Here is a 24,222-nt window from a genome sequence, read left to right on the forward strand (position 1 = left end):
CAGGTGAAAGCATGTTTTGATTGAAGCATACATTTATAGGATTAAGGCAGTAATGTAGATGGTTTTATCCCACTCAAGAACTTAAGGCAGAACTTTAGGCAGTAATGTAGAGGGCTTACCAGAAATGTTCAATTTACGCCAGTTAAGTCTTTTGGTCTGTCTTTCTGTTATCATTATTATTTGTTTTTACCAAAAGAGAACACGTACATGAAGAAGTCGTGGTCATTGCACGCGTGTTGAACAAGAATGCTGTATCATGACAGACTAGAAACAATAGACAACTCCCAAAGCACAAACTCGGCCAAAACGCTAAAAATCTTCAATGTTTACTCAAGTTTGGGCTTACAGAAGATAATGTCACAGTTTTTCAATGACCATGAAATTCAGAGTCCGGGTAGTTAGTTAATCAATTGTGGCCCTGAAAAAATTTGAAGGAAAAAAAACTACGAATTTTTAAGAAAATGCTTTTTTCGTGAGAAGGACTCTTAAACGCAGACAAACGTCAACAAATAGCGAAAACTATAATTTCTATATGTTTGCTTTGCTCGAAATCGCGCGCATTTACAAGGCCCTAAAGCATTTTGCTGACTTGCAAGGACCCATCTGTTATAACGATGCCCAAAATAAAGAGATGAATCTCATAGTTTATTAGATACAATCCGTGTAAAGTTTGGTTATCATTTTCGCATAAATTATGACCTAAATTTGGAAACTGCTGAATTTCTTGAATTGGGTCTTTGCGATTTTGGTGAAACTCTGTTCAGCGCAAGGCACTAATGCGCACTATGTGTAGCCGAGAGATTTTCACGAAAAAATGCCGGCAACAGCAGATTTTCGACTCAGACCTCAAAGGGGCGTGGCATTATAACCACGTGACATTTACTCTGATCGCCAAAATTTTTATGTTATATTGTAGATTGATCTATATGTTATCGATTCTATGTGTTAGACTTACGATAAAAGTAAAGGTGGGGATACCAGAGAGCTTCAAAGTAGGATGGTACCCCCCCAAAAAAACTGGGTCGAGTCACCTTAATACAGGTTATAGATGTAAAGACTTGATAAAAATACTGTGAAGACTTGACAAACTACTGTGCTCAGGACAAGAGGTGCTAGTACCTGAGTCCTGGCTACCATTAAAATAGAAAAATCCCACTTTAGAATCTGAGTATGGTTGTTTGTAAAGTGAAGTCTTTTGGTCTAAAAAAAAAAATGGTTTCAAGTGTGTGTCCATTAATTTCCGATTAAAGTCATTAAACCCTCCCCACCTTGTAAACTTTTAAGAGAGGACCATGCAGACATGACACAAGCAAATATCTGTCTCAGTTATCTTAAACATGTAAATCCTCCATTAAGCCCCCCGGGGGGCTTTTCAAGCTCTTTTGAGTTGGGGAGGAGGCTTAATAGAGAGGGGGGTTAATAGAGGATTTACGGTATTCATGATATTTCTTGTTGGCTCAGCATTGTACAGTACCAAAATTGATCCTGATTGCAAATGATTCCCAAACCGCCAATGATCCCCATCGTTGACAACAAATGATCCTGAGAGGAAAAGGAGAAAATGGCTTGGACTTACAGTGTGTAAGTTACTGGATCATTGCGTCTAGATTATTATCTCAACAAAAAATCTTTAAACTGAATAAATTTTGCTTCAAAAGTAATGACAAAAAAGAAACAGTGTAAAATTACATTAAAAACTTTGTTCAAGTTAAGCAAAAAGACATGCAAATAAGAAAATCTGAAATTCTGTAAAGTTTAAAAATACATGTATCCTTGAAACAAGAAAATAGCGCTTAAAAAACAGTGCAGTTTCTCTCTTTATTTACTGTAATCATTGTAAATTTTCATATGTATGTGAAACTGGACAAAACTTCAAAATGTACCTGTAGCTAAATTAGATATACATTTGTAATATTTTTAAGAAGGAATTTCTCAATCCACCCGATCGGATACTCAATATGAACTTGAGAAAATGATTATTTTTTTAAATTTGTAACCACACAAGTCTCTGAAACTGACCTAAAATAAAAATTTGTTCTAGTGTGACTCCCACTATTTAGAAGAATTCTGATATGGTTACAAAAAGTTATGCCTACTTGTTACTCTGTTTCTCATTCCATTCCCATTCTCAATTCAATTACTTTAACAATGTGTTGTTCAAGATCTCAGGGCCATTCACACAACCATGCCTCAAGTCCATTCCACTCCTCCACTTTTCATGGGATCATTTGCAGTCGAACATCATTTGCGTTCCATTTGAGAGATCATTTGCAGTCTGAGAATCATTTTCGGTGCGGGATCACTGTAAAGCACACTAGTATTGTTCACTTTTTGATCTTAGTGAGGGCTTCTTTTTTGCCAGGATGCAAAACTTGGTTGTCACAAATTTGGCAGGCCTGCTATGTCAGCTGATGACCCATCGAAGCCCTCTCACCTCACAGTGGGAGGCCTTACAGCTGTAATTTATCAAAGAGGCATCAGGGGGCAAATGTAGACAACCTTCTTTATTTTACAATGTACAAGATGCCATGCATGCAATTATGAAACAGTCTTGTATGAAGGGCCTTCCACTTAGGAGGGTCATGTGCATGTAAAAGAATTGCACAAGTGTACTTTGAAAAACCACCTGCACCGCATAAACAGAATGGGAAGGAGAAATGTGCTACTTTCATAATAATATGTGCTGTCCAGATTTTAGTAAACTGAGATTGACCTGCCATTACCAGGCCAGTCAATTTACTTGCTTGCCAAACAGAACGTTGTCTAAAATATGCTGTCTGAGTGAATCTGGCTAATCATGCAGCTCATTGTTGCGGTAAAAATGTTGCGGTACCTCTTGCAATGAATGTGATCATAGTTTTTTTTCAAGGACCCAAGAGCAATGAGTGACTTATGTGTGACCCATTAGTCACAGACTGATTCCATACACATGTACTCCTCCCACCTCTCTGACTTAAATTCCATGTTAACTTTAAAAGACAAACACAATTCATTTTTTATTCATTCCAGCAAGTTAACATGGAATGATTTTTTCTCTTCTAATTAACAGATCAGAAACTTCTATGAAATTAGAAAAGCAGGCATAAAAATGTTTATAATTACCTAATAGTATAGTAATTTGCTTTCTAATAGGGAATTTGCTGAGAATGTGCAGCACTGCAAAATAGTGCTTGGAAAGGGAACCAATCGAGAAGCTGTTCTAAAGCCAATCAATGCAGTTCTAAATTCAGGGGGTGGCATCGTTCCGATGAAAATTGATGGCTTTAAACCTAAAGATCTTAAAGATGTGGATACATTTTGGTCAAAGTTACAGCCTAAATTGGATCAAATGGTCCAGCCGTCAGCATACACTGATGTATTTGACCAAAAACGTGTGGGAGACACCATTTTTCTGTTCATCAAGGCAGTAAACCATTTTTGTACAGTCGATTACAATTTGCATCTGCCAGGTGATGCGGGAGTGTTGCTTCCCACTTACAACAAAGTTGTTGACTTATTGTCTAAGAGATCCCTTCGTATGGATGTTCCTCGAGTTCCAGTAACAGACCTCCCTGTGGGTATTTTACCTGAGACATTCACATACGAGGATGTACTAAACTTCCACGAATCCAAACAGGTTCAGTTTAAATGCTTCAGATCCAAGCATCCCATATTGCACAGCAGTAACCACGAGGAAAATAGAAAAATTGAGAGACAGATATCCGCTTTTGGAAACGGCAATGGAGGAATGTTCATCATGGGTGTGACAGACAACGGAGAAGTCCAAGGTCAAAGTATGAAAGGGGATAGTGAAGCAGAGTTGAAGAATAGGTTTGAAGCTATGATTGAGAAAATGAGTGACACATGGAGCTTTATTCCAAGACAGGGAGTTCATTGGGACATCAAGTTCTTTCCAGTTGCTGGTGCAGAATCAAGGTCTATCGTAGTGATTCTTATCGCTGGTATGCAGAACTTGGGAGGAATTTTTAGAAGATGCCCGGTAAGCTTTGAACTTGTTGGGTCTGACGGAGAGGATTACATTATCCCCCTTGACTTGAATCAATGGAAGAAGAGAATACTACATGGCACGTGTGTAGGTGAAAGTAAAGGTTAGTACATCAGCTATCTGCAGTCTATCAATGACTGTACATGTACATGTAGTTCCAATCGACCATGTTGTTCCAGCAAAGTCCTCTAACTTTTATCATTGCATTTGTCATTGCTACATTGTAGCGAATTTTTGTTTAACACGTTGTTTTTAATTTTTGCTTTCACTGGTTATTTTTACAAGGTTTATTCTAGAGCGCGGCCCTAAGGGATTTCCTCATTGGAAAAAAATGCCGCATAAAATTTACGTTGCCGTATCTAATAGGGCGCAAAAAAATAGACCCAAGGACAAGTACTATTTTTTTTAAAACAAAGTGTTCGAAAACATCACCAGCAACACCGATTTGACGGTCGCTCTATAAACTTACTTTTTCTCACGGAATGGTCTGTACCAATAAGTTCTAATACCTTTTCGGGGACCCCCTTTCTTGTAAAAGCGCCCTTAAAATTACAGAAGGGGGCCCATTTAACCCTCATTGGCCAATTTCTAGAATAAACCCTGTTTTTAAGTAAATGCTGTATCAACAAATTGCATAGCCATTGTATATTACAGACCTCATTTCTACGGTGGGGCATTTGGACACATTTTTTAGCCCAAAGAGGGATTTGTATGAAATTGCAACCCCATGGAGGGGCATTTGCAACTGTCTAAAGAAAAAAATGACAAATGCCTTAGGGGAGATAAGAATGCTTGGAATCGACAGACCCATAGACAGGGGAAACAACTTACACCAGTTGTCAAAACTATTGATCTAACTTCAGAAGTGGGTTTCCTATGGAATTTGGTGAAAATAAAGAATGGAACTACACTGTATATCGCCACCTGCACCAATAAGTCAATTGCAAGCAGGTATTTATGAAATATTTATGAAATACCCTTGGGGAAAGGTTTGAAACGATATGTCAGTAAAATCCCCCCAAAAAGGGGGGAGGGGGGGGTTCACTTTCTGGCTCAGGTACTATTACCTCGTCCTTTTTGTCTTTAGCGACTAGCAGGGGATGATCAGACACCTCATTAAGTTGTAAGAAAAAATCTGTTCACAACGTTTCTTTCCAAACCTTTTTGTTTTGAATAGGCACAAAAAAAGTGAGGGCCAAGTTTAGCACTTTGAGCATTTTAAAGGGACCTTTGCTTACTTTGAAAAATTCTGCTGAAAGAATCAGGAAAGCTTTCCTTGCAGGTATTTCTAATGACTGGTGTTGTCTCAACTTTAACATTAATTTTCCTGGAAAACAATAGCTAACATTTCTGCATATTTCAAATGCATTGTTTGCTACTGCTGTTCACGTGAAAATGAAACTTGGAGACAAGACTCCTGAATAATGAGGCTTTCATTTGTAAAGACGAAATTTCCGTCAAAAAATTAGCAAATTGTAGCCCTTATTTTACTGCCTTACAATATATCAATAATCTTGAGACTCAAAGGTCATATTAAACGACGGTTTGATCTCGGTCAAGTCCAATTTTGAAAAAAATCTATCTGGCGGCTTCAAAATTACTCGCTAATTTGTAAAAGTAGAGCAAAATGTTTACAAAACCGCTAACAAGATAAATGCTAATCAAATGCGTCTTTCTAGCAATCGGCTAGAGCCATCTCCATGAGCTTTCACGCACGTTTTTAAAAAAATTGTTCAAAAAATTTTACCGGAATTTACCATTAAAAAAAAAACCACGTGCATATGAGCAAATTGAGGCTACCGCCAACGTCCGACACTCAATGACCAAATTCATTCTGTTGCTCTGACAAAATGTCGTCAACTTTTCATACAGTTTCGTTCATTCAAAACATTGCGACCTTCGCTCAGTTGTTTCCAACGTATTCGTTTAGCTGCAATTTCGTCTTGGTACTGAATTGGTATTCCTTATACTTTTTCATTCCATTCAAAGCCAAGCCAGGGTGTCCAGTGTCACCCGAGGGCTTCGAAGAAAATCAACCAGAGCCTGTAAAACAGGTTATAAGAGAAATCCAACAGCATTATTCACGAGGCCGCAATCGTTCGTTGCTGGTAGGCTCCCGCTCATGGCTTTCCTGTATTACAAAAGCCGAGATTTACAGTGAAGAGGCTGATGGCATTATCTGTGACCTGTTGCTGTTTGATCAAGAGCTCGGAGGACTCCATCTCTTTACCCTTTGCACCAGTGGAACAGAAACAGAGTCGTTATCCTACGCCCAAACGACAGCTAAAGTTATAAAGAGAGCTCTTGTGGTTAATGGTGGCTGTTATGAAAAGTTCTACATCAGCTACCACTTGGTATCTTGCACTGCAAAGTCGGCTGTGCCGCTTGATGGATTACCATCTCCAGATGATCGATACCCTGTGGATTATCAGCTAGAAACTCCACGAGGAAAAGTCAAGGAAGTTCTGAAATCGCTTGTCATCGTATTGGCAAAGGTCCCCTCTGTCCTTTCCAATAAACAGGGTATCAGCTTCTTTAATCTTTTGACCGTGGAACAATTCCAGCTCCTCCACCATGAGATTGAAAGGCACAAGGAACTTTGGATAAAGGGTGCAGCTGGTACTGGCAAGACCCTTGTAGCAGTGGAGTTTATTAAAGAGCTCAGACGCCGCGATCCAACGCTCACATATTGGGATATAGTATATGTATGCGAGAACCTGGGATTGAGACAGAAGATAAGGTGATTTCACTAACCTTGTGTATAAAAAGTATTTTTCACTTTTTAGTATTTGCTGTTCCAGTGTTACCAACTAGTGAGTCAGGCCGCTTTGTATGATTAAGGAAACTGCGGCGGCGGCGGCAAAGGGAACGTCAAACAAGCCTTGGTTTAATGTGCTTTTTGTAAATTTCTTCACCATTCCTGTACAACTACGATGTGAAATGGACAAATTTTATGTTTAGTTAGAATAGAAAGGCAAGGCGAATCTCTGTCTAACTCGGATGCGATACCCTCTCTTTGGCTCCAACCTAAATTTCCCTTCCTTTGAGTTGCTTGGCGACATGAAATAAACGCGAAAAAATTCAAAAGGATTCAAAGGCTATTATTCAGCGACGGCGTCGCAAATTGTCGCGGGATCGTAGGGTCCCTAGTAGCACCAACAAACGGCTCAATGTTCAGTCCGTTGTAAAGAGTTTTTCATAGGTGATAGATTAGGGGAATTGCACGTGTATTGAGGTGTTTGTATTAGGCCCTGTCCACAAGTATCTGTTTTTGTTTCACTAAAAACAGATATTTCCTCCCTAGTTTAACCTTCCACACGTACCCGGTGAAAACTTTCATCGAAATCGCTTTCCAGAGTGGAGATGAGTGCAAACAACAGCCTATCAGTTTTGGGTGGACGGGCGAAAACGAAAGTTTTCCAATACGATGATAATGTCATACATTATACGGCGCATGCCCTGTAAGGGATCCTATCGTCTTTCCATCGTTTTAGCGTTTTCGAAATTATTCGAATACGCGACATGTCACGTGTATTTTTAGAAAACCGAGGAAAAAAGATCCCCGTGTTCAATAATATCCGGATACATGTGGACGAGGACATGTGTGTCAAATTCCTCACCCGTAAGTGACCAAATTTAAATATTTCTCTTTTTCTTGTTGTTATCTTCAGTAAACTCGGCATTTGTCAGTGCGTATGCCGTCGATCCTTCATGATGATGTCCTTTCCTAACGTACATCATGTCATCCTGGATGAGGTCCAGAACTATCGAAGCGAAGATGGGGACTGGTTAGAGAAGGCCAGAACACTTGTTCTCCAGCACTGCCCAAATCCTAGGCACGACTCCGGCGTCGTCTCAGATTACGATTCAAAACTGGACTACAGTTCATCTGATTCCGATTCTGAAATGGATTTCCACCCCACTTCTCGCAGTTCTCCGACTGCAGAATCATCTTTCCAGGTCAAGACTGGCCAACACGAGGAATCCGCACGTAATACCACCTCTGACAGCGACTCTGACTCTGACACAGATCTCTCCGAAAGCCGTGTCTCAAAGCCTCGTGACACCGACTGTGCCAATTCAGGTCGAGGCTCGTTGTGGATTTTTATCGATAGAGACCAAGTGAATCATAACTACCCCACAGGCATCCCAGATGATATTTACCAACAGCCAACTTTCTATTTGACAAAAGTGATTAGAAATTCGAAACGAATTTCCAACTGGGCCAAACGTTTTTTAAGTGAAAATTCTGCTCGTCAGATTGAAATGGGGCACGATTTTGATGGAGAAGAACCCATTATCAAGAGGTACACAAGAGGTGAACAAATGGCTGCCTTAAAGGAAGTTCTTCTATCACTCTTAACAGAAGGATATAGTGAAAGGGACATAGCCATCTTATATGGCAAAGAAGACTGCATTCCTGAAAGAAAATATCTCTGCAGCCAGTTGAATCTTCCTGAAGTTGTTGATGCTTATGGGAACGATTCTGAATGCGTCCTTGTTAGTACGTTCCGCAAGTACAGTGGGTTAGAACGACCACTTGTTATTTTGGTGAACATTGCAGCATCGCTGCCTTATCGAAGCGCACCAAACGCGTCGATCTACTGTGCGATAACTCGCGCAATGGTCAAAGTAGTTTCCCTAGAGGAAAGAAAGGGACAGAAAAGGAAACACCAGCGTTATAAGTGACATGAATTTGCCTTTCATATTTCACTGATGACTTAGATTTAAACTTAGGAATCTTTTAGGCTGCGAAGACAGCCGTTTGCACGATTATTGACTGCTTTGTTATAGATTCATCGCGTTTACATTTGACCTCTGTGGCCTTTTGTCTTTTTTGTCATTCGTAAACATTAGCTAAAACAATACGACTACTACGTTGACCACTCAGAGCTCCTGACCAGTCCGGACAGATTCTACGTAATCAGTATGAAATTTCTGTCGCTTAGGCGCAGACGTATCTTTGCGCTGAACGTCCCAAGCGGCGAGGAGCGAGGAGAAACGGCTGTTTTCGCAGGCTAAAAACTTTTTTGAAGCCAGGTGATTCGCGCACTTGCACAGATAATATGGGATTAGATTGTCACGGGTGATTAGTAGAGCACCAAATTTGTTATTGGTAGATAAAACAGTTTTGTAGCTTATCCCGGGCCAGTTTAATATCGACAAACGTTACATTTTTGAAGGGGTTCAGGGAGCGTTATTTTTTGGTAGTTTACTATGTTGTTTCTTTTTAAGGTTCTAGGTTGTTTTGATTATTCAATTTGTTAGTACAGGTTTTTTTTTTACAACGCCTTTAATGATTGTAGATGCTTTGTGGGTTAGTTATGTCACTCGTGCTTTTTTAAATTCGCTTTTCATTGTTTTTTTCCATGTTTCATTTAAACCGATCCCGATATTACGCTATTTTTCACTTGTAATTCTATAATTAATGGGTCCTTCGATCGAAGATTCAAATATTGCTTTTATACAGCCCTATGTGAGCAAAAATCAGGTGGGTTATGTTAGTTTTGCAGGAGTTTTTTTTCTGTCAAACTACGATAGCGACGGCAACGAAAACGTCAAAAGGCAATAGGTTTAATCAGCAAAACAACAACTCTGCACGTGAATCACGCTTTTCTGTAAATTTATTTGCCGTCTCTGCACAACTACGACTTGAAATGACCAAATTTTAGGTTTACTTATGAACGGCAAGGCGATAAATTCTACCATCTCTGTCTGAAATCGGGCGCGGTCCCTTCTCTTCAGCTCCGACCTAAATTCCCTTCTTTTATGTAACTGGACGACTTGGGATGATGGGAAAAAAAGTGAAAGAATGCTGAGTCTATTTTTCCGCGACGTTTTCATGAACGTCGCGGTTGTCGGATCGTAAGTTTCCTATTATAGATCACTATATACCGTAGGAAATTATCTGGTTTTTTGTGTATATATTAATGCTAGATGTACTTCCAACCAAGGAAGGGAGTTCGTTAGAGTTGCTTTATAATTAAGTTATATATATAATTTAATGTATTTAGTGATGTTTTATCGCTTCCACTGATGGAGAAGTAGAAAATTGTCAGTTTTCCGCCTGTTTTTGGTAGAATATATAATGAGTTCCTCTAATGCTAGATATACTTTCACCGAAAAGGAAGAGAGTTTGTCAGAATTGTTTTGTAAGTTTTAGAATTTAATGTATTTGGTAATGTTTTATCGCTTCCTTTGATGGAGAAGTAGGAAATTGTCAGTTTTCCCGCTGTTTTTGGTAGAATATATAATGAGTTCCTCTAATACTAGATATACTTTCAGAGAGTTTGTTAGAATTGTTTTGTTAGTTATAGAATTTAATGTATTTAGTAATGTTTTGTCTCTTCCGTTGATGTTAAAGTAAGAAAACGTTATTTGTAGGTTTTGAGAGTTTAATAAAATCCACGTTGCTTCTCATTATATTCTGTCATTCGTTACAATTAGTCCATTTTAACGTAAAATAAAATAAGGTAATCACCACTTGAGACGGACTTTTCACCGCTAGTGTGACGTCGGAGGCTGTGATAAGCAAGAGACTATAAAGGGGACAGAGAGGCCATCCCCCATATACACCCTATTCCATAGGTAATTCGTCTCGAGTTATTTTTAACACCACAGATCTCGAGGGGGATTAAACAACAGCCAATCACATAGCGCGAATGTGTTCCGCGTGGATGACCCACGCTGAGAGCCACGCGTCCTTCACGAAATGACGCAGAACAAAATGGGGGAAGACGCGGAGAGCGATTTTGCTATTACTTTTGTCGACGAAAACGACTACAGCGAGATTTCTGCGAAAGCTGTGTCAGCGAAACCGAAATTAAAAAAGAATCGCCCTTCCTCTCTTGTATAGAGCTAACAGTAGAGCAGGGAAATCCTTAACACACTGAATATTCTCTCAGGATCATTTATAATTTACAGTTTGAAGAGAGCAATTTCTGGTTTGATGTTTATTTTTTTTCAGTCTTTATAGCGATTATTCCTACCCACCTACTTTGTCAACTGTAGGCGAACCCTCCTAAAGCTGAATTTCAAGGGACCATATTCAAGCTCAGAAAGAGAAATAAAATTTCGTCGTTGCTTATTTACGTCCTCCGTAAAACGCGAAATTAGGCATTTTCACGTCGTAGGCGTGCAAAAACGGGAAAGAAATGAACAAAAAAGTGTGTTGCAGGTGCGAAGTTGTTTTTTTTGCTAATTAAACCTATTGTTTTTTTTATGTTCTAGTTGTCGTCCGCGTCGTTGGATCTTAAACTCCCTAAATTGTACAAACGACCGGTTTCAATAGACCTGCGAAATTTCTCATTTTATTAAAGCACTGAGGTTACGACAACTTCGAGTTAAACTGATATCACGGTTTTCAAAGAGTCCAGCGATTCCTTTTTCCCAGGTGAGCGCCGACTCATTTCGCTCAATATTCAGGAATGCTCTCGATCTTTTTACGCTTTCATTGCCTCTCGCCCGACATGTTTTACACGGCGTTTGGTCATGCGAAACCTCCACGAAACATCCACGCCTCGCGCGAGGTAACTTTATCCCGATTCTAAAAATAACTCGAGACGAATTACCTATGGAATAGGGTGTATATGGGGGATGGCCTCTCTGTCCCCTTTATAGTCTCTTGGTGATAAGGGATTATTTCCCTAATCTCCTACGCAGCCGTTCTTTGTGTCGTCACACAACGCGCTATTCCCACAACACGTGTGACGACACAAAAAAACGGCTGCGTAGTAGACTACTATTCCTCGCTTCGATCAAATCTGTTGGTTCCAGATCTCGCCTATGCTAACCGTGTAGTTACGCATCAATAAAGGTGCATTCATTCTATTGATGCAAATAATGAAGGTCTGACTTTAAGCTCAGTCATATTCTTTTTTTTTTCTTTGCGTTAACAACTCTTGTTGAGCGAAATGTAACAACGCAAAATTCAACGACGTTTTACGCAAAATGTAACCATAAAATTTATAGACCCTACATACTGACCATACGAAACAATTCCTATGTATGATATCACTGTCTTCTTAAGAGGCGAAGACGTAAGACGTTACTGATTAGTGCTCTTCGCGCGCAGCGGATTGGTTGGTGGGTAGCGACGTGCCTTTTACCTCCAATCAAGCGAGGAGAAACAAAAAAAAACTTTTTGAACTGCCCTTTTTTCGTTGATTACAGAACCGAATCTAAAAGCATTGGTTTTATTTTTGAAGAACGTCGAATGTTTGAAGTCATTCACGTCGTTTGACTTCATTTGATCACCTGAGTTACCACTTGACTTTCTGAGCTTATTATGCATTGCGCGGCGAGCGAAATTTTAAAATTTTCGAGCATTTGGCCAGCCTGGTATATACTAAAACAATCATTCACCTCTGTGTCGGTGAAAGTGGTGGTGGATAATTGTTAACTAAGCAGCGTGTTGGACCGGAATGCCCCGCCCAAAGGTCCAAATCCTGTCCCTATTTTAATCCATTCGCTCCTAGAAATGTGCTGAAAACGCCTTTTAAAGCTATTCGAGCCGTTTTCTGGTTACTCTTACCCCAAAAAGAACCGGAAATCTGCTAAGTCATGCACTACGCTGCCTTCTGCTAGCGAAAGGCGGCTTCTTGTCTCCGGTCATGCGCAGAGGGCAAAATTTTGCTTTGCCCCATTTTTCCTCTTTCATTGGGCATTTACCAAATTTTATTTCGGTAAGAAATGTTTTGGGGAAAAATTTTTAAGATCGCAGGATTAAAAAAAACAATCAAAAAACGATCGCTCGATCTGAAGGTGTTTTGTAGAATATCCTGTTAGTGTGATTTCTGTATATTTATTTTAGTCTTTAGTGCTTTAAATAGAAGGACTATATTTCAATTTCAGTAAGCTGTAAAATTGATGATAAACAAAATTCCACATTTTTTACAGGATCACAAAAAGATTATTGGGTCTGTATGGTATTCAAGTAATGTCCCGTTGCGACTTACTCAAAATTGAAATTTATCCTCAGGCTGATCACGCTCCTATATCTTTTAGGATACACAGTGAATATAAATAAGGGGGGGGGGGGGATGTGTTCACGGCTACCGTGTCGAAAACCCTCCCTAAATCAGTGGCAGAATATCGTTTAGTAGGAGTTTCACAAATTCACTTTTATTGTGTCTTGATCTAAAAACCAAACAGTCTAGCCGTAGTTGCCTCAATTTTTGGGCTCCATGTTCCAAAGCCTTGTGAAAGTTACTGCGTGCACGACAGTTTAGAATTTAGAAACATAACTGGTATCCGGCGAGCAGAGGCCCTTCGATTGAAGAGGAAGAGAGGTCCTTTCCTCATCTAGGAACTGGATACAAAGGCCTCTGCTCGCAGGGTAAATAATGGGTCAGGTCATATACAAATTTTGCCTACTTTAACTACGGTGAAACAGACTTCCACGGTAGTCCGGCTTTAGGGAACTCCTACCCCGCCAGGATTCCGAGTGTAAATACCACAACATTTTTGGGAATTTGCCGTGTGGGAATATATAGTTAAAGCGTGATCATTATGGGGATAATTTCAATTTTTAACTTGCCTGCAGACTTTGCCTGTTATTTTAAAGGATGCTGACCGATCGATGTGATTCCGTCAATATTGTGTCCTTCAATCTACCTCTTTTTGCCAGCCATGTTTTCCGTTAACTATAGAAATGTGAGTTGGAAATAATCATGACTTATTGCTGAAAGACTTAAACCCGAGTGGTTAATTTTATTGGATTAATAATGGCCTAAAAACGTAAATCCGTCACAAGTTAGCAATTTTATTGTAAATTGCCTGCAATTCTCTTTAGCAAAGAACACCTGTGAGATTTCGTAAAGCATGAAGCTTCTTGCTGAAGTTACCGATTGAACCCTTTTACAGTAAATCAGTTTACGTTTAATACTTCTTTACCCACGAAGCACTAAGTTAAAAGTTAGTAAGAACTTTTTTAAACGTGTCTGTGCGGTTCAGCAGTGATGCTGAGTTAAAATAAGAGAAGAGAGTCACCTTAAATCTGGGAGGTATTAAATAATTTTTCTGAATGAAATTTTAAACATTTGGTGGGCGTGGTTGAAAAGAAAGCCTTTGTTTCTGGATTATACGCTCTACGCTAGAAAGTACAGTGTCCTCAATTTTAAATCTGCAAAATTTTTTAGAATTTTGTTTGTACTTAAATTTTGTTCGGTTTTCGTACGTGAAAACTTTGGAAAATTCGACACATTAACATTATACTTTGCGGGGGTCAAATCTGACGTGGAATCCGCTGCTCAATTAAGACATTGTAGTGAAGCCCTTGAATAATGTTTTGGAATGATGTAGATTAACAAACAAGTAAAAATTTTCAAAATTTTGTATGATACTGAAGAATATCAGTACATTTTTTGAACAAAAAAGTCCTCCAAGGTCACTCACTGCGAGATCCATGGACGTCCTTGCGAGTTCTTGTCCCTCTTTTTAAGAGAGATGAAATTGAGAAATCATCAGTTGTCAATTCTCATTCCTTTTTTATAATGACCAAACGATTAATTGGCGATTTAACAGTGATAAACTTAATTCCACATTTTTGACAGGATCACATGCAGATAAATAGGTCTGTTTGGTTTTCTTAAGAATTGAAGAAATGTCCTGCTGTGGCTGCCTGAGAATGGAAATTTATTCTCAAGCTGGTCACGCTATTATATCTTTCAGGATATATAAGGGAACAGGGGTTCCAAAACTCCTGCTTCCCGTACTTGGCCTTAATTCCTGGGTGGCAATCCATTGTTCTTGGCTTCTCCCCTTCAGCCCCTTCCGGATTGCGAAATACTAAGCATTTCCCCTCTCATTTCTCCCACTTTCCACCCTTTCAGATTTCTTTCTGCCAAGAGCCTTATGGCTCTTGCTTCTGCCTAACGTACCTCTCCCATCTTCAGTACCCCTACCGCCCGCTATTCTCCCGGGCTCCCACCCACCCCCTGTCCTTCCCCACTAAATAGTGACTCCTGGTGAATACAAATACTGTATGTGCGATTTTTTCCCAGGGACAATGTCTTATTACATAATATACCACCGGGTAACTTGTCGACAAACCTCCGTAAATGCCAAAAACTCGCTCTGTCGGTCATGGCTTGCTCCCTTCAGCCCCTTTTCGTTTGCGAAATATTAACCCAATTTCCCCCTCCTTTTTTCGCTTCCTACTCGTTTAGAGCTTCTTACTCCCGCTCTTTCCTCTTCCCGCCTCCCGTGCCCCTCCAGTCCGCTTTATTCCCGTGTTCCGTTCTCCTATTTTCCCGTGCTCTCCTCTCCCTCTACATAGTAAAAACAAATATTCAGAATACTTTATGTGCGATCTTACCCTGGAAGACAATTTTCTTATAAAACCGTCACGTACAAACGACAGGGTTACTTGTCGTAGCGACTTTGGATGCTCTAGAGTATCTTTTAGTGGGTGTTGCACAAACTCACTTTCACGCTACATAGAAAACCAAGAAATAGTTTCCTTATTTATCAGCTTGATGTCCTGAAAGGCCTCTGAAACGTACAATACCACGACAGTTTAAAATTTAGCAGCATAACCGGTCAGGTTAGGTGCGAATGGATTCCTACATACATTATATATTATTCCAAGGGCTACCGTGTGCAATACCGCAACATTTTTGGGAATTTGCCGTGTGAGAATATTTAAAGCGTATCATTACGGGGATAATTCGAATTTTCAGCTTGCCCTCAGTCTTTGCCTGTTATTTTAAAGGATGCAGACGGATCGATGTAATTCCATCAATATTGTGGCGTTCAATTCATTGCTCTTTTGTCAAGTTTTTCATTTACGGTGAAAATCTGAATGGGAACCTTTTCATGTAAAATTGCTAAAGAACTTAACGCAAATCTTAGAAGTTGCACCGTTTTCCTGATCTTGCTTTAGATGACAATTTTTGTGGGTATCTCTGGGAAAATCCTTACAGGCGCCTTTGCCAAGAGGTGAATGTTATTCAGGGTTGGTCGGGCCAAAAACGTAACTCTTACAAATTATCAATTGTAAATTCCGAACAATTCTGTTTATCATACAAAACCACAAAGATCTCTGTGGAGGAGAATCACCGACTGAACCATTTAGACAGCGACGCGGCTGAGAAAGCAAGAATTACCACGGAGAAGAGAAGAGATAAGTAAAACTAATGTGAAGTACTTTATTTCTATACATCCTCGGGTTGACGAAAGAACCTGAAAAGCTCATTGTTCAGAACTTAAGTGATTAAGAAAACAACAAATTTTAAGGATACTCCCACAAAAGTTTTTTAAGTTCGATTTAAGTAGATTATTTCCGCAGGATGAAGGATTACAAAACCACAATATTACTACGGAATTTCCGTACCCCTTTAATAGATAACATTCGTTGTCTGAGGACAGAATAGCGTGAAGATTGTTTTAATTTTTTGTAAGCCACAGACATCCGCTGTTAATTTAAAGCATGCGCCTTTTCTCACTGAAAGACAAGGTTATATTTTCTGTAAAAATCAGTGTGGAATCAACCTAAACATCAATTTTCTCACTTCATTATTCATTACATAAACTTATACCAGAAAATTATTTTTTTTTTAGTAGATTAGTTTTGCACATTTACATGATAGGAGAACGTCGATCTATTGAAGTGATTTGAAGATGACTGCTGAGCCGGGAGAGAAGTAGACTACGAGTAGTCCCCGTTTTTCCTCAGTAATAGTAGAGCGAGCGAAAAGCGAACGCAGCGCCCCGCCTTTCTCGCGCGGGGTGATTTTCATGCGCGTTCGCTTTTCGCTCGCTCTGCTATCCCTGAGGAAAAATGGGGACTACTCGTAGTCTAGACGAGAAATTTCCGACATTACAGCCGGAGGACTACATAGAATGCAAATGCGTAATGATACCATGCGTTATTGATCAAGCCGTGTGGTATAATGGCCAAATTCTCTTTTGCGTTTTTATCAACCGAGACTAATTGAAGATCGATAATAATAATAATGATAATAATAAAGACGAATCGAATGTACAGACATCTTGACCTAACAGTCTTGGTTCAATAAATATTTAACATAGAGAATATGACCAAGAGAACGTCGGAGCCAAAGTCCGAGCGAGAAAGATAAGCTCCTTTTGCCCGCTAGTGTAGCGATAGCCAATCACAGCACAGGGTTGGATTAATCTTGCTCGCTTGCGGAATCAGCCATATAATAAGCAATGTTATTTCCTGAAGGACGTAATATTTTATAGAATCGCAGTTTTTAATCAAGAAAAAAAAAATAACAACAACCAGTAAATTGGTTTTTTTCCCAAATGAATTCACGCAAAAATTATACCTCAGCGTTTTAATAGTCTAGATGATTGTGAAGATTTGTGAACATGTTCCTAGCCTTGGCTTTTATTATACTTAGCTCTAAGATAAAAGTTTTGTTCAATCTATACCACAACCCTTAGACTGAAAGATAAAAAAAGGATTGCAAAAAAAGCCGATAAGTTTTATGCCCATTAAAAATAATCTGGAAACAGGCAAACTGTTCCCGCGGTCCATCTCATCTCGGCAAAGAGATGAGAGATTGAGGCAGATAAGAAGTTTTTGGCTTACTGAACTGACTGTATGGCTTTGCCGGCAATGCGAAGGTAAGCGTTTCATTGTTTAGACTTGTTAAGTTACAGGGTCTCACAGGGAAGTGTAAACCTAGGCCTTTCTTGATTTCTCTTAATTAATGAACAGGCAGAGGCTTTATTGGTCAGGCACCGACCTTACAGGAACTACTGGAACTACAGAGACGAGTGAGAGAAATAAGATTGGACGAAAGAATGCTCAATATATATGCTCCTGACTTTAATTTTAGAAGTCCGCTTGACTCCTTCTCAATATTTTACTCCGATCGTCGGTTAAAACCCATGCTGCGAACCATCTCTGATCTTTAACAAGTTAACGACTGTTAGTCAGTTCACTTCCTAGTCAAAGTTCTCATTCAGCTGAAGGGAATCCAAAGTGGAACATACGGTTAGGAGTTGGCCGCCGTTAACAACTTTTCCGCTCTACAATTTGCAAAGGACTGGATAGATCTTTATTTTATTAGCTACAAAAAGCAATCAATGCTGCCTCTGCAACAACCTAAAAAATGTACGGTGCCAGTACACGAGTACAAGCACTAAAGTGAAATGGGTCCCTGTGACGGACACACGTTTTTTTGTTTAATCTTCAGGGGCAAACCACTACTTTGCATGCTCGCAACTAACTGCTACGCTCAAGTCTTAACAGTGGGATCTGACAGGCGAACTGGAGGAAATATGTGCACAGTTCACACGGTTACCTAAAGTGTGAACACAGCATAATCTTAATGTACCAGTACCCAGGCACTGGTCCTCGGACTCTAAGTGTGAACAGCCTCTGGGAGAGTCAGTCTGCAGTGTCAATCGGCAAAGGTCACCAAGGTGTAAACAAATCTTTGAAAATGGTTTAAAGTATCTTTTAAAAATTTAGAAACGGAAATTGGTGAGGAAAAGCTACTGGAGAGTCCCTGCTGGGAGCTACAAAAGCCACTTACAAATCCTAAAAGAGATCACGCAATTTTACGAATAATTATGCAAACAGACAGTGCTTGTCTGCTCTTGTCGCTGCTGTTCGCCACTTGGCACACTTCTCCCGCCATTAAACACGAGGAGACCACGTGGTGTGCCTCGGAGTCTGTCTTTGTAAAAAAGTTATAATAATGATAATAATTATCATAAAACAAAGTAAAAATTGACAAGCCCGTTCTCACTCGAAGCATGGTGCCAGAATTTTGCCAGTATATCTGACACTAAAATGTCAAACAAAAATTAAAAAGGGAGCCGCTTATTTACATATCATTGAGGTTTTTAATGGAGCAGTTGTCGGCGAAGACATCTATTGTAGTTGCTACCAAGGTTGTCACGGTTCAAAAACGGGTTGGGATGATTTCGTGGGCGTCCGCTTTTTACAGTTCCATTGTGACTAAAAATTGATGGAGATATGGGAAAACATGACGGACGATTGGGGACAATCTGGACAATAGAGTCGCGTGCCTTCGAAGTTGATCACAAATTGCTTGATAAACCACTTTTGCAGCTCGAAGGTTACTTGAGATTAGTGGTTTCTAACTAATTTTAAACGTCCAAACAATTTAACTTGCACGATGAAACTTCAAACCGATGACCATTCCACCTTGTCGTAATTACACAAAATCAACATGTCTAGCTCGGATTATTGTATATAATGCTAAAATAATAGAACACATTTAATGCTTTACGATCGTGAGCCATCTCTGTTATGTTTAGTGGTATCAACTAATTCCATTGTTTTAAAAGCGTTAGATAAACACATCGACGTTATAACGGTACCACTTTGGTTCACCAATTACCGGCTTGACCTCAAGACCTAAAAGCCGGCTATGAAGTCATCCAAAGAGTATCAACTGTCGCCTAGTATTCTTGTCTCAATCTCTAAAGTGACATTTGCTCTGCAAAAAAGGCTCTGTTGCTATTCAAGGGTTAGTTTCACCCTTTTGCTGGCCGCAAAACCTGAAATTAAGCCTAGAATCGGCTCTGTCTAGTAAATCAGTGATGTAAAATACCGGTATTAATACAATAGATCCTCGCATAACGCGAATTTAATACGACCAGCCCGTAAATAAAACCTCCTCGTCTACTTGGTTCCGCGAAAAGACTCCCGCTTTGATTTACCATGACACAAAGAAACCTCTGTAGAGAAGAGGAGCGACCGGACGGCGTAAGAAACTCAACAAGTGTTATGAAGAAAACTCTTTGATGCAACTGTAGTCTTTAATTGTGGTTCCACACAATATAAATAAGAGGTCACTGATGAAACATTTTATTTTGAGACTTGAATTTTAATTTCTTGCGCATTGTTTTCAAGTTGAATATACGTACATTGACCTCCGGATAAACAGGATAAGCTTAGTCTGTTTTAGATCGACAGCCGTTCTTTATAATTTTCATTTGCCAGCGACAATTAAATATTTAAACAATGAATATGTCACTGGGCAATTATGTCGAAAGCAATATTTAAAAAATCTCCGTCAATTACACAATGTAAGAAGTTGATTGAGTAGTGAGGATTAGAGTTACCTTTAAAATTAACTTATCAAATTTGCGGCCCTCTTACACGTTCTTAATAACTGACGATGGGCTGTTTATTGAGTGTTTCTTCTTTAATATTTAGTTTTTAGTAATTTGCTCTCATTTTATGCCATCTGTATGATTTTACCCAGTTGCAAACATATTGAAAAGCCATGCATTTCTTATGAGGTATTTTGTCATAAATAAACGAGGCCAAGCCAAGAACCGGGGGGGGGACTCCCATATGAAACAGACGGGGATGCTCGTCGTCTCGCTTAGGGGTGTAAATTTTGGATTCTGGTCTCGCTTAGGGTCTTCCGGGCAAAGCACCAATATTTTAAGCCGCCAAGGTCTAGTTTAGGGTTCCGCGAAGAACTTGAGATTTATGACAATGCTTTTAAAAACTACTTTTAGATAAAAGCATTCGATGATTATGTCTTTATATCATTAAAACTCATTGCATGTCGTATTTGTGTGTTTTTAAGCGGTCTCTTTTAGGGGTCAAAATTTGCTTAAGTAACGCCCAGATTGGTCTCCTTTAGGGGTTAAATTCAAAATTTCCGACGAGCATCCCCGTCTGTTTCATATGGGAGTCACCCCCCCCCCCCCCCCCGGGGCCAAGAAATAGCCTCAGGACTTGATTAGTCCTGTGTATTTTCTCTCGGTCTTATTAGGCCAAAGAATTGAAAAGAATGTCAAGCAGAGATTTGTTTGGCTTTACGAGGACCTTTCTAGTAATCACATTATTCAAGATCCGCTTATCCAATAACTATGGGTCTTATATTATAGTCGTATCATGATAAGGCCTCTTGTTAAATTGTTTTAACTTTGTCCTATGGTGAGACACCGAATTCATTTGATGACAGATTTACCGTGTGGCAAATGACCTTTTCTAGATGCCGGCTCTAGATATGCTAGCTAAAGATTGGCATGGACTTTCGGTAGAGTTTAAGTAGGCATTCTCCCATAGCGCCATGTCGCACCAGAGTGTTATGGAGTAATACGCATGTTTTTGATAAATATGGTGGCGTCTGAAAACCTGAATTATGCATACCGGTCACCCCGGCTTTTTTCGCTAGCATTCCGACATAAACATCATCAATCTTAAACTTGGGTATAGTGTCAAAAATATCCACAAACAAACGCACTACATCTCTCGATAGGATGAAGCCAGGCCCAGCGCAGAAGTTTGGAAAATGGGTCTCATTGTATTCCTCTCTTGTAACCAGCCATTTACCCTTCCTTTGAACAACAGGATTCTTGTATACAAACCCCATATAAAGCTTTTCCTTGGGTGTGGATGACTTGTTCAACAGGTTGAGGACGGCGGGCATATTGATAAATACATCGTCGTCTGCTTTTAGCAGAAATGAGAAACTGCAATATCGATCAGCCCACTCGAATCCCATTTCTATCTTGAAGGTTTGATTCCAGTAGTTTTCGTAGTAATCCGCTCGAATTAAATCACCGTAGAACTCCTCTTCGCGCTGTAGTTCCTCTGTATAGTTTTCACTCTGTCCCAGCAAAAATACCGTCTTCCATCGGCTATTTAAGAAGCTATCAGATGCCCAAGTTTGACGGATCAATACCCGCTGATTAAAATGTGCTGGTGAAGAGGACACTACAATAAGGAGAAAGTAGTGCCGATTGCAAGTTGTCCTTGTTGTCAATGTAGTCTTATGTGGTAAAGAAGGGTCTACACTTCCTGTAGTTGCAGCAGCGGTAGCACTTGTAGTCTCCCAATTTTCTGCAGTTGCTTTCGTTGGCTCGGTCGCTGGAGTTGGTCTTTCGAGCCGATGGCCCTTGCTTTCTGTCGTTCCCGGTACTAATTCAATTTCAGTATAAATTTCCACAGATCTTAGCTGTCTAGAGCGGCCCTGAGAGCCAGAGGTTTCAATTTGCCATGACAACTGCGTCCAGTCTCGAACAAACAGGGTGATCATCGCAATTGTCACAGTCGCGTACATCAAGCTCACCACTTTCTTGACAAAGCGTTTATTGGCGCGACTGAGGTACAGCACAGGCGAAGGCATTGCAGAAGTGCCCAGCTGTTCGTCCCTCAATTGAAACTTGCCGTCTTCCTAAGAGGTGTCTTATAGTAATGGCGCGCGCCAACAGGAATGTTGACTTAGACGACTTGCCCGTCTAAGATCAAAATTGGATCGCTTATCCCCGGCTCTGTCAACTGATTAGCATGTTTTTGGACGGTGTTTTCAGCAGAAATAACATTCAGTGTTCCGCATCTTGGATCAAATATCTTTTGGCAACAAAGTCGAAAGTTTGCAATATCGCACCGATCACTGAGTGTTCTCAGCTAATATCTGAGTGTTTTGTTATGTCAAAGATGGACACTTCGTGGTTACGCACGCAAATTGCATATGCGGAAAACCTTTCCAGCAAAATTCCCACGTTTTTCCGGTATTTGAATTTTAGCTTTTAACCAAACAATTACTTAATCAATTCAAGTGACTTCAGTTAGATTGCAAGTAATTTTTTGGTGGGGAGTGAAGTCTTGGCACACTTGAGATGTTTGCCAAATCTCTCAACGCTTTTAAGCATGTTGCCAAGCAATTCTATACTGGCCGACCGATACTATGGCTACGCAAGGAGCAAAATTCCTGGATTGACTAAATAAATTGCGAAAGTTCTGGTCCTCGTTGTGGGGGCAGGTTTACGAAGGAAAACAACGTACCCGCAAATATTTGAGGCAGAGTAGTAGGTTGAATTTATTTCCAGCATACTAATAAAGCCGTCGCATTTCATGCTCGCTGGAATTTTCTTGATTTTTTTTGAGCTCAAAAAAATAAAAATTTCAAAGGGAAGATGCGGAAATGTGAAGGCTATACTTCGCAAAAAAAAAAAAATTACCCCCGGGATAAAAGTAAAAAAGCCTCTTTTATCCATCTTGTAACAGGACATAGTAAATTAAGTAGAATAATAAACATAAAGCTTGTGAGATTTAATTTTTCTTCGATAGGTCTTCGGCCTTCAGCTTCGTCGCCTCCAACGTTTAATGTTCCGATCCTTTCACAGCCAGTGTTATACTGACCAATAGAATCGTCGATTCATTAGATATATAATTCAGCCATATGCTCGATAATATGTGATCAGTAAATAAGAGATTCTGATCGATCAGAGAGCCCCCGCTCCCAAGAATCAACTGGAAAAAATCAGAAATTGAATACTGACTGAGGCGGCTTTGTTCGCACCATACCGGAGAGCTTTCGCGCCGGCACGAAAATCATAACGGATTCTATTCACACATAACAACGGAAAATTTTGGCGCGATTTCTGTAACGGAGCGAAGCGGAGAGTCACATATCGAATAAGTCATCGGTTCATACTATACCGGATAGCTATCTGGTATATTGTGAAAATAGCCTGAATATCGCCTGTTTTGCTTTAAAATATCTCACGTGCTGCCATATTTATGACGCTTCGACAAGAATATACATTCCTTTGAGGCATGGGAAAGGACTAAGACTTGAAGAGGAAAATGGCTGATTTTCGAATCAGTTTTTTGTCCACTTTAATCTCTTTTTACTGGCTGGAAATATATTTAACAATTTAAAAATACCTGTAACCTTACACTTAACCAGTAGCCAGTGGGCTCCTGACTTAACTGATCAATTTCCATTGATTAATCAAATGCATTTACGGTTTTTTAAAGGTCAAAGAGCTACTACGGTGATAAAACAATAAAAGTCTACTGTTAAAAAATGAAAACAACAAGAGATCTTGCACTCTCAAAGTTACATGGCTAGGAAAAAAAACGATTGAAGTTATTTTAGCGTCTAACGCTTAAGGAGTAAAACTTGGCCGTTAATTTGGCCGATAATATTTAGTTGTCTTGGAGGTGTAAAAGCCTGTATACCGTATTCCTCGAAAAATAGCCTGGGGCGATTATTCGAGGGAGGCGATTGTTTCATATATTGAGTTGTTGGAAGTCGTGCCCTTAATATTTTGTTCTATTTTCCCATAAAATCAAAAACTAATCACATCAAAGAAACTGAACATGGGCTTTTCAAGTGTTCCAAATTTTTTTCCCTGATTAATTTTAATTTGTCAATATCCTTGGCATCATCACTAATCAGTTTTGCCTGATCAGAACTCCTTTTCAGCCTCATTCTTCAGATTTACCGCTATGGGTGCTCGATACCGGGTTAGCTATAGTG

General features: G+C 39.7%; 2 protein-coding genes across 2 annotated transcripts; one reads left to right on the top strand and one right to left on the bottom strand.

Moving 5' to 3' along the window:
* Positions 1-3,196: 3,196 nt before the first annotated feature.
* LOC140928186 (schlafen family member 13-like) lies at positions 3,197-10,408 on the top strand. Its single transcript, XM_073377899.1, has 4 exons — positions 3,197-4,088; positions 5,163-5,267; positions 5,975-6,725; positions 7,657-10,408. Exons 1-4 carry the CDS (start codon positions 3,248-3,250, stop codon positions 8,672-8,674), a joined length of 2,715 nt encoding a protein of 904 aa, XP_073234000.1. The 5' UTR covers positions 3,197-3,247; the 3' UTR covers positions 8,675-10,408.
* A 10,261-nt stretch (positions 10,409-20,669) lies between these two features.
* On the bottom strand, positions 20,670-22,545 carry LOC140928187 (beta-1,3-galactosyltransferase 5-like). The gene has a single exon (XM_073377900.1). It carries the CDS (start codon positions 22,078-22,080, stop codon positions 20,962-20,964), a length of 1,119 nt encoding a protein of 372 aa, XP_073234001.1. The 5' UTR covers positions 22,081-22,545; the 3' UTR covers positions 20,670-20,961.
* Positions 22,546-24,222: the final 1,677 nt, after the last annotated feature.

The sequence above is a fragment of the Porites lutea genome, chromosome 2 (assembly GCF_958299795.1).
Source record: "Porites lutea chromosome 2, jaPorLute2.1, whole genome shotgun sequence".
NCBI lineage: Eukaryota > Metazoa > Cnidaria > Anthozoa > Scleractinia > Poritidae > Porites > Porites lutea.

Coding starts and splice junctions, on each gene's coding strand:
- LOC140928186 (XM_073377899.1), top strand. CDS start 3,248: ATGAAAATTGATGGCTTTAAACCTAAAGATCTTAAAGATGTGGATACA. Junction 4,089..5,162: donor GTGTGTAGGTGAAAGTAAAG/GTTAGTACATCA, acceptor TGTTTTGAATAG/GCACAAAAAAAGTGAGGGCC. Junction 5,268..5,974: donor CAGGAAAGCTTTCCTTGCAG/GTATTTCTAATG, acceptor TTCCATTCAAAG/CCAAGCCAGGGTGTCCAGTG.
- LOC140928187 (XM_073377900.1), bottom strand. CDS start 22,080: ATGCCTTCGCCTGTGCTGTACCTCAGTCGCGCCAATAAACGCTTTGTC.